The sequence below is a fragment of the Salvia splendens genome, chromosome 14, assembly GCF_004379255.2.
Source record: "Salvia splendens isolate huo1 chromosome 14, SspV2, whole genome shotgun sequence".
Classification (NCBI taxonomy): domain Eukaryota; kingdom Viridiplantae; phylum Streptophyta; class Magnoliopsida; order Lamiales; family Lamiaceae; genus Salvia; species Salvia splendens.
The window spans coordinates 22,070,462-22,081,258 of NC_056045.1; the positions used below are offsets into that span (position 1 = coordinate 22,070,462).

Genomic DNA, 10,797 nt, shown 5'->3' on the forward strand with positions numbered 1-10,797 from the left:
TACAAGGGCAGCCACCCGACGATGATCCTCGAAGCCGTCGCTGACCATCGGCTCCGGATCTGGCATTCTTACTTCTGTGTAGCCGGATTGAACAACGACATCAATGTCCTCAACTCATCCACCCTCTTCACCGAGCAATGCAACGGCAACGGCCCGGCCACGGAGTTCACCGCCAACAGGCGCCAATACCACATGGGGTACTACTTGGCCGATGGCATATATACCCAAGGTGGCCTGTTTTTCTGAAGACGATCAGCTGCCCAATTGGTGAGAAGAGAGTTTTATTTGCGAAAAAGCAGGAGGCGGCGCGGAAGGATGTGGAGCGGGCATTTGGTGTGCTCCAAGCACGGTGGGCAATAGTGAAAGGGCTGGGCCGTCTCTAGTTCAAGGAAGTCCTCGCCGATGTCATGTATGCGTGTATAATCTTGCACAACATGATAGTCGAACATGAAGGTGAGAGCATCACCGATTGGACCGATGACGAAAGTGCATCTAGCTCCTCCAGCACGGCGAGCAAGCCCCCCGCTCGAGGATTACCGACGGGCTTCAATGAGGTTCTATCTAGACAGGCCTCAATGCGCAACCAACACGACCATGCGCAGCTCATGAACGACGTGGTTGAAGAAGTGTGGGCCCGTAACCGCCGTAGCTGAGTTTGCGTATTTTTTTTATAATCTGTATTGTAATGTATTAATTTTATAAATGAAATGAAGGTTTTTCCCAATTTTTGTAGTTATTTAAGACTGCAGGTGGAAGGGCAGGAGGATAAAATGCTGACGTGACGGTGTATAGGGGCGCCCCACTGTGGATGCTCTTATGTTAGTGTCTTTCTAAAACATCGATTATCCCTTGTTTCCTCCGTTTCAAAGAAGATGACCAATTCTTTGAGCGCATAGGATTTTGTACAATTTTATTTTGAGTATTAAATGGAGAGAATAAAGTAAAGAGAATAAAATAAAAATAAATAATGTTTTAATAATAAATCATCGTAATTGAGAGAATAAAAAAGAAAAAAATAGAAAAAAGTGACTCAGAAATAGTAGTTAATTGAAGATAAATCAGAAAGAGTAGTTAATTGGGAGTACTACATGACATGTTAAATGATTTCGCGAGTGTGGGACAGTGGTTATAAAATATGTTAGAGCATCTCCAATGGCGAACGTCTGGTCGGACATCAGAGACGGGCGATCGGGACGTCCGCCATTGTAACGAAGCAACTCGGATACGGACGTCCCGTAAGGACGTCAGATGTCTTCGGAGGTCCGGGCGACGGGCGGGCGGACGTCCGCCATTGTGGCGTGGGTCGGACGTCCGATATTTTTTTTAACTCTATATACACGGCTCGTTGAACTTCATTTCATTCGCACCACTTGTGTTAACAAGTTTCTCTCTGTACATCTCTATTTTCAAGTATATCTAGAATGACTAGTAGTCGTGCGGGTGATACTGGCGGGGGCGCTAGTGACAATGATAGTCAGGATGAATTGGAGGTCGCTGTGGAAGGTGCGATAGATAGGCTGCTACACCAGAGGGAGCAGCGGCGGCAGCAGGCGGCGGTACATCGGCCGATCCGTCGTCGAACTACAATACCCCGTGACCACCGTGCTGCACATATTCGGTTGTATCAGGACTACTTCGCTCCGCAACCGCGTTTTGGGGATGCCTTATTCCGGCGACGTTTTAGGATGCATCGTCCGCTGTTTATGCATATCGTGGGTGATTTAGAGAGAAGATACATGTATTTTAGGATTAGGGAGGATGAAGTTGGCAAACCCGGACTCACGCCCTTACAGAAGTGCACTGTCGCAATCAGACAACTGGCGTACGGAGGCGCGGTCGACATGTTCGACGAGTACCTCCACATTGGCGAGTCGACAGACGTCGAGTGTCTGCATAATTTTTGTGCGGGCGTGAGAGCGATATTTGGGGAGCGGTATCTTCGGAGTCCGAGCCCCGAAGACTGCCAGAGGCTGATAGATATGCATGGGTCGGTGCACGGGTTCGCTGGGATGTTGGGCAGCATAGATTGTATGCATTGGGAGTGGAAGAACTGCCCCGCCGCCTGGAAGGGGATGTACACTACCGGCTTCAAAGTCAAGCATCCCACGATGATCCTTGAAGCTGTAGCTGACTAGCGGCTGTGGATATGGCATGCTTATTTTGGAGTCGCCGGGTCGAACAACGTTATCAACGTTCTCCAGTCGTCGCCCCTGTTCAACGCTCAGTGCAATGGCGTTGGTCCCGCCATCAGTTTCGTCGCCAACGGCAACCAGCACAATATGGGATACTATTTGGCGGATGGGATATACCCAAACTGGCCAGTCTTTGTGAAGACAATCAAGCATCCGCTCGGAAAAAAGAAGACATACTTTGCGAGCCGTCAGGAAGCAGCGCGCAAGGATGTGGAGCAGGCATTTGGTGTGCTCCAGAGTCGATGAGCGGTAGTGAAGGGTCCTGCACGACAGTGGTATGTTCCCAACATCGGCGATGTCATGTATCATAATGCACAACATGATTGTCGAAAATGAAGCTGCGGAACTGACTCAGTGGACCAATGAAGATGATACGGGTGCAGGTCCAAGTCACGGCGTGGCCACCGCGAATGTGAATATGGGGGTACCTCATGGAGAAGTCGAGCGGATGCGTGCATTTGCCGACATGCGGCAAACAGATGCCCATGTTCGACTTCAGCACGATATTATCGAAGAGGTTTGGACGCGGAGGGGTTGACGTTGATGTGATTAATTTTTTTTTGTTTTATTACTATGTAATTTTTTTTCGAATCATATATGTTTTTTAATGAAGTTGTTAATTTTTCCCGTTCGTATTCGTGTTGAAATTTTATTTCCGTAAACGTAAATTGCTTTATTTGTGAATTTGTGATTTTTTTTTATTGCGGGAAGTCCTAGTGGGAAGGGCGATGGGAAGGGCGGATTGTGCATGGGAAGTCCTAGTGACGTGGCAGGAGATATTTTTGAGAAGTCCTAATAGATGTCCGAGTGGGACATCCGTGCATTGGAGATGCTCTTAGTATGAAATATTTACCCCTTCATACATTGTGTTTTTAGGAAAAGCTTTTAATACGCAATCTTAAGTTTAACCAATTTACAATAAATTAATATGTGATGATATCACTCAAAAAATAAAAAAAAAATGATGATATCATAATGCAAGTGTACTGTACACATTAAAATAACTAAATAAGCCATAAAGTACGAACATGATAAATTTTTGAGAGAATCTATGAGTAGTAGATATAATATTACCCTTTTTTTGTATGTGCATTTCATAAAACATCCCAATAGATACACCATGCTTCTCCTGAAAAAATATAAACAAAAAACACCATGCTTACACAAAAAAGGGCACACATATAATAATGACACGTGGCCATTCTACAATGAATTAATCTCGTATATATTCTAAAAATAATCGATTTTATATATTGCTTCCCGCCATTTCCGCAGCAAAATATGTGACTACCTCTATGAAAAATCATCTCAACAAAATGTCGTCTGCACTATCTCACTAATAATCACTTTCTTTGTATTTAATCATTAATTAACATGCAACGGCATTGATTAATTACTGGGCACAAAAAATTGATTCATTATATCACTGATTCACAGGTGATAATCACTCCATCTTTTCTCACTAAAACTTTATCTCTCCCCTTCACTCTCTAGCTAGCCATGGTTCTTCAACTTCTCCACATCCTACTGTTAATATCCTCACTCACAAAATCCTCAGCTGATAATCATGAAACAGCCAAAACCTACATTATCAGAGTCGACACGTCATCCAAGCCCTCAATTTTCCCTACTCATCTCCATTGGTACACCGCCGAATTCACCGACCCCTCCGCCATCCTACACACATACGACACCGTTTTCCACGGCTTCTCCGCCGTCCTCACTCCTTCCGCGCTCGCCGCCGTCCGCCGCCACCCCTCCGTCCTCACCGCCTTCGAAGACCGCCGCCGCCACCTCCACACCACCCGATCCCCCCAATTCCTCGGTCTGCACAACCAGCGCGGCCTGTGGTCGGAATCCGACTACGGCTCCGACGTCATAATCGGAGTCTTCGACACCGGAATTTGGCCGGAGCGGCGTAGCTTCTCCGACCGAAATCTCGGCCCTGTGCCGAGGCGCTGGAGAGGAACTTGCCACACAGGCGTGAAATTCAGAGCGAGTAACTGCAACAGAAAAATCATCGGAGCTAGGTTTTTCGTCAAAGGTCATGAGGCGGCTGTGCGAATCGGCGACGCTGCGGTCTCCGGAATTAATGAGACGATCGAGTTTAAGTCGCCGAGAGACGCCGACGGACATGGCACGCACACAGCTTCCACCGCTGCGGGGAGGTATGTTTACAGAGCTAGCTTGGAGGGGTACGCCGCCGGTATAGCGAAAGGCGTCGCGCCGAAAGCTCGATTGGCGATATACAAAGTGTGCTGGAAGGATGCAGGCTGCTTCGATTCCGATATATTAGCTGCGTTCGACGCCGCCACCAACGACGGAGTCGACGTCATTTCGATCTCTATCGGCGGCAGCGACGGCGTCTCCTCGCCGTACTACCTCGATCCAATCGCGATCGGATCATACGGCGCCGTTTCGAGGGGGATTTTCGTCTCCTCCTCGGCCGGCAACGACGGGCCTAATGGAATGTCAGTGACTAATCTCGCCCCTTGGCTCACCACCGTCGGAGCTGGAACGATTGATCGGAATTTCCCGGCGGATGTGATTCTTAGAGATGGGAGAAACTTCTCCGGCGTGTCGCTTTACGCCGGAAAGCCGCTAAAAGGCAAAATGTACCATCTCATTTATCCGGGAAAATTCGGTTTACTCTCTGCTTCTCTCTGTTTAGAAAACTCTCTCGATCCTAATCTGGTTAGAGGCAAAATCGTAATCTGCGACCGCGGTAGTAGTCCACGTGTCGCGAAGGGATTGGTGGTCAAAAAAGCTGGAGCCGTCGGAATGATCCTCGCTAACGGAGCTTCAAGCGGCGAGGGTTTAGTCGGAGATGCTCATTTGATCCCAACCTGCGCAGTTGGCTTCTCCGACGGAGTTCGAATAAAGGCGTATTTATCTTCCAATCCTAAAGCAAAAGCAACCATCAAATTCCGCGGCACAGTCGTCGGAACCAAGCCGGCGCCGGTGGTGGCGTCATTCTCCGGCAGGGGACCGAACGGGCAGAATCCGGAGATCCTAAAACCAGATCTGATCGCCCCTGGCGTCAACATCTTAGCTGCGTGGACGGAGGCAGTCGGTCCGACGGGTCTGGATTCGGATAATCGGAAAGCGGAATTCAACATTTTATCCGGAACCTCCATGGCCTGCCCTCACGTGAGCGGCGCCGCGGCGCTGCTCAAATCGGCTCATCCTGATTGGAGCCCGGCGGTGATCAGATCGGCAATGATGACGACGGCGAGCGTGGTCGACAATTCAATGAATCCGATGATCGACGAGGCTAGCAAAAAAGCGGCGAATCCATACGATTACGGTGCAGGCCACTTGAATCTGGATCTAGCCATGGATCCGGGGCTGGTTTACGATCTGAGCAACGACGACTATGTCAGTTTCCTCTGCGCGATTCAGTACGGGGCGAAGACGATCGAGGTGATCACGCGGTCGCGGGTGAATTGCCGGATGAGGAAGCCGCTGCCGGAGAATCTCAACTATCCGTCGATCGCAGCGGTTTTTGCAAAAGGAGGGAGATCGACGAGCCAGATGTTTTTTCGGATGGTGACGAACGTGGGGGAGGCAAAGGCGGTGTACCGGGTCAGGGTCGATCCGCCTAAGGGGGTGGAGGTGAGCGTGAGGCCGAGGAAGCTTGTGTTCTCGGAGATAAAAACAAGGCTGGGCTACTATGTAAATGTGACGGTTGATGGGAAGAATTTGGTGGTGGGCGATTCGGGTGTGGTTTTCGGGTCGCTTATTTGGGCGGATGGGAGGCGCACGGTTCGGAGCCCCATTTTGGTGACTCAAACGGATCCATTCTAGATAACGACTTATATATTGCCTTGTTTTACTATCTAGAAATTTGCTTTTACAAAAGTAAATTCATTTTCAACTTAAGGTTTTATAAAGTGAATAGGTATATTAAGGTTTTATAAGTCATGATGGAAGTTGTCAAAGGGGTAAGATTAGATTTTTAAACAAAATAGAAGGTTGGTTACAGCTTCCATTCTATTTCTTCACAAAAAATGGAGTATAGAACTTGTAATGGAATAAACGTTGGCCTTTTAAGAAACCACAGTAAGGATGATAGGAGTGAAGACGTTAACTTGACATGCTTACTTAACTCTTTCGATTTAACTGTTCGCAATTTACTTTGAAACTAATTTTACATTTATTTTGATGTTTGAACAATTTTTTACTCAAGGATGACAGGAATGAAAACAGTTTAATCTAATTTTACATTTATTTTGACGGATGAACAATTTTTAGTTTAGTTCGTACTTTAATTATGTGGTTGTCATATCGCTCACGATTGGATAGTGTTAGGCAAGCTATAAGGATATTTAATGAGATAAAATAATTAGACTCAAATAGGGTTAGCACTTCTATAAGATATGTGACTAATTGATAGTACTTGTAAATTGCTAATGATAGAAATCGATGGGTTCTATCCTAAAACTAATTGGTGATAGGAGGAGTGGCTCATGTATACTAGTTTCAGTTTTCTTTTAACAACGATGTGAGACAGTTATATGTTATTTTTCTAATTTCAATTGCCAACACCCTCTCTCAGACCCTTCAAGTTGAACTTGGAGGGGTTGGACTTTTTTCTGATCGATTGGACAACTGATCCAATTTTTTTTCTGATCGGTTGGACCACTAGCCCAAATTTTTTTCCGATCGGTTTGGACCACTAGCAACTTAATAGGACTCGCTATAAGGAAATATAATGAGAGAAAAATAATCAAACTCAATTAAGGTAAAATTCAACTGGAATCTAGTTCCTCCCTCCATCCCTAAAAAATATGAATTATTTCATTTTTAGTCCGTCCAAAAAGTATGAACTTTCTTATTTTAGAAACTCATTTCTCTCTAATAAGGTGAGACTCATTCTCCACTAATAATAATTTAAAAATATTTTCTGTTTATTTCTCTCTTACTTTTCAATTATGCATTAAATCCCGTGTCAAATCAAATTTTCATACTCTTTAAAAACGGAGGGAGTATTAGAAATCAAATTACTTTCTTTATTTTCTTATAGTTAAACTAAATACAAAAAATTATAACTACTGATAAGAATACATTTCCCTATTATCGAAATACAGAATTTTAATACTCTCTCCGTACCATAGAAATAGGCCATTCGAGATTGGCACGAGTTTTAATGTATAATTGGTAAAGTAAAAGAGAAGGAGAAAAAATAGTTGAAATTGTGTAGTGGATTGTGAGACCATAAATGGTAAAGGAAAAGGAGAAAAAGGTAATTAATATGGACTATTTCTTATGGGACGAATTGAAAAATGAAATATGACTATTTCTATGAAACGAAGGGAGCAATTGGAAATAAAATTTATTTTTTTCATAATAAACATACTACATGACTGCAAAATTTACAAAATAAGTTGAGGGGCTATCTATTATCATTATTGTTGTGCCTTTCAGGAAACAAAAGCCCAAATAGCAAAACTAAATAGCCCAAATTTATACATTTCTCTTATACTCCTTGCTTTCTCCCTTCTCTCTACTTCTCATACAGCAATGGGCCACCGACCTCTTCAATTAAAGTCTTACAAGTAAATAAATCCTCACTATTAATCATTTTTTTACATTTACTACTAATACATTTTATTTTATATAAAATCATCTTTGTCGTCTCGAATATGTGGTATTTTTAATCATGTGAAGGAAAATTTTCTTAACCTCTATGAATAGTGATTTAGAGACATAATGTCCAACTATTTGGATTCATCAAAAAATTGATATTCAGTTTAATTACTTAAGGTTAAAAATGTTTCTTGCTTAAGTTTTCGATTTCTTCATTTTTAACCTTTTATTTTCGTTTATAAATTTATGTTTTTTATGTTGAGCAACCAAACCCAAATAGGAGTACTACAAAAGGATAATCAAACCAGAGGTCACGTTTATACATATACAAATATTAAAACCTAATACTTGTCATGTTAGTTTGTTAATAGTGGTCACAAATTTGGCAAATCTGGATATGATATTCCAGTCTCATAAATAAAATCTTAGATCATTACCAAGAATATGCAATTATAAACAAATATAAAAATCAAATGAAGCCGCAAATAATGTTCAGAGTCATAAATAGAATAAACAAACTTAGACCATTGAGTTCAATGTTAGTAATTAAATAAAGATTAATTTAAATAATAAGGAATTGAATGGCTAAGCTAGAGATTAATTTTTTTTCCTACACTACAAAAAAAAGTTATCTTTTAGGGATAGAAAAATAGAGAGGCAATAAATTGCGTTGCAAATATTCAAAAAATAACAAAAATTATGATGCAAAAGAAAGCATCCCTAGATTAATGACAAATTGACACTAAAAAAAACTTATCTTTTAAGGACACAAAATTCGAGACGCAATTTACTTGTGTTGGAAAATTTTGAAAAATAACAACAATTTAGGATGCAAAAGAAAGCGTCCTTAAGTTAGGATAAACTAATTTCATCTTTTGCCTTTTTAGGACGCTTTCATTTGCGTTCTCTAATTTTAGTTGAGAAACCAACAATAAATTTTTTGAAGAGTTGGTTGTATATTTAGAAACACAAATTAATTAGCATCCTTAATTGTATTCAAAAAATGTCCTTAACGATCTTTTTTGTTTTAGTGTAACTTAATCTTTTATTTATTAGGACCCTTTCAGTTGCGTCCTCTAATTTTAGTTGTGACACCAATAATAAGAACATTTTTGGAAGTGTTGGCGGTATATTTAGAAACACAGATTAACGTCCTTAATTTTATAAAAAAAAATTAAACAGTTTTTCTGTTCATCTGTTGTAGTGCTAGCTTAGTTCAGTAGTTATAAGCTAAAAACAATTATAATATTTTAAAAAAAATAAATAAATGAGGACACATAGTGTGAATAGAATAAAATGAATTAAAAATATTTGTTTTGAAATCGCAAAATCCAAATAGGGCACGTTTTTTTCTCATTAAAAGAAGAATCGGTTTGTTTCTATTCATATAAACTTCCCAACGTTTTTTATTTGTACTATAATAATTCATTATGTTTGCTATGGCATTGGGTACTTCATCTATCTTCTTGAAAATGAGGCATCAGCCATCGAGTGGACCACCCAAACATCATGGGTGTTGGAATCCAAAATACTAGTCCATAATGTCCATTAATTACACGTACGATGCAACACATCTCTAAAATCAATAAATATTTAATGTAAGACAAAAAATTGTAGTAAATAGAATTTTCTTCTAGTGTGATGAGGCGGACTTTAAAAATTATAACTCTCCTCACGAATTTTATATATTCTCTACTTTGCACAAAAGCTTATTATCCGAAAACCCCAAAATAAAACCAAAGAAATTAAAGAAAGATGGAGAAGCTCGTTTTAACCCTAATGCTAATCATATGCTTATCATCAGTGCAGCAGTCGGAAACTCATATTATATTTCATATTATATTATATTTGTATATGTGATTAATCATTACCGATGGGTTTAATCACAAAAAGTGTGGTGACCGACTCTTTAGTCCTATGCCGATACCGACTCTTAAGTCCTCTGCCGATATAGTTAATAATAAGATTGAATGGGAATACACAATGTGATAGCATATTTAGAGCGCTTATTCGGTTTGTATACTGTTATTTGGTGGCACATGTTGTGCAAGCTGGAGATTATTGGAAATTTGGGATTCCACGTTACTAATTCAATGTTTATAAGTATCTAATTAAAGTTATTCATTAAAAAATAAAGTTTGGCCTAAAATATAGTAATGTATATGTAAAGAGTTACGGTCAGGGACGAAGACAGTGTTGCCCAAGCCACCCCTCCAGCGGGGGCTTGGCTGGCGCCGGATCCATTACCCGGTCATGGCTGCCCGTGTTCAGATGCCATGTCTATTGTAGATTTGTAGAGAGAAACTTAACATTTAATATTGAAATATGTAATTTTTATTGTAATTTGAGAAAAAAGAGAAGAATAATTAATAAAAGATACAACACGTTTGATTATTAGGTTCCAGTTAATTGGGCTTTTTTTAAATGGGTTTGATTAATTTAATTTATTGAGATTATTATTTATTTTGTTTAAATAATTGTACCACTTAAATGGCTTCATTTAATTACTGTGCCGTTGAAATTAATTGGATTCACTTAAAATTATACTGCGATATACTCTACAACTTAACAAAACAATTATTAGATTAACTCGTTTGATTACATAAAATGATAAAATAAAATTAAAAGATACTAACAAATTACAAAATAATTACCGGTACTAGTTTTTATTATAATACATCTTTTGATACATGTATTTTGATTATAATAAAATATTAGTTTTTCAAAATGATAAAATCTGATTGCATATTTATATTTTTTGGTTCGATTATTTTTAAAATTGGACAAAACAACATACTCAATTATATTAAATTACCTTTTAATAATAATATTATTATTATATTAAATATTTTATTTTTTTAAATTAAATTCTACCACCGGCTAATTTGTTTTTCGGGTTCAGTCCCCGGGGAGGGTCTGGGTCTGGCAGCGTCCAAGCCCCCGCTGGAGCGGTGGCTTTGCCGCCGGTGTCTCCGTCCCTAACGACGTCGGTATCTATATGATACACGACCGCATC

At 40.5% G+C, this 10,797-nt stretch overlaps 1 protein-coding gene across 1 annotated transcript; it reads left to right on the forward strand.

The window, feature by feature from the left end:
* The first annotated feature begins 3,379 nt into the window (after positions 1-3,379).
* LOC121763523 (subtilisin-like protease SBT1.6) lies at positions 3,380-6,160 on the forward strand. The gene has a single exon (XM_042159552.1). It carries the CDS (start codon positions 3,693-3,695, stop codon positions 5,997-5,999), a length of 2,307 nt encoding a protein of 768 aa, XP_042015486.1. The 5' UTR covers positions 3,380-3,692; the 3' UTR covers positions 6,000-6,160.
* The last annotated feature ends 4,637 nt before the right edge of the window (positions 6,161-10,797 follow it).

Bases quoted from the DNA above. Each gene is read 5' to 3' on its own strand.
- LOC121763523 (XM_042159552.1), top strand. From the start codon at position 3,693: ATGGTTCTTCAACTTCTCCACATCCTACTGTTAATATCCTCACTCACA.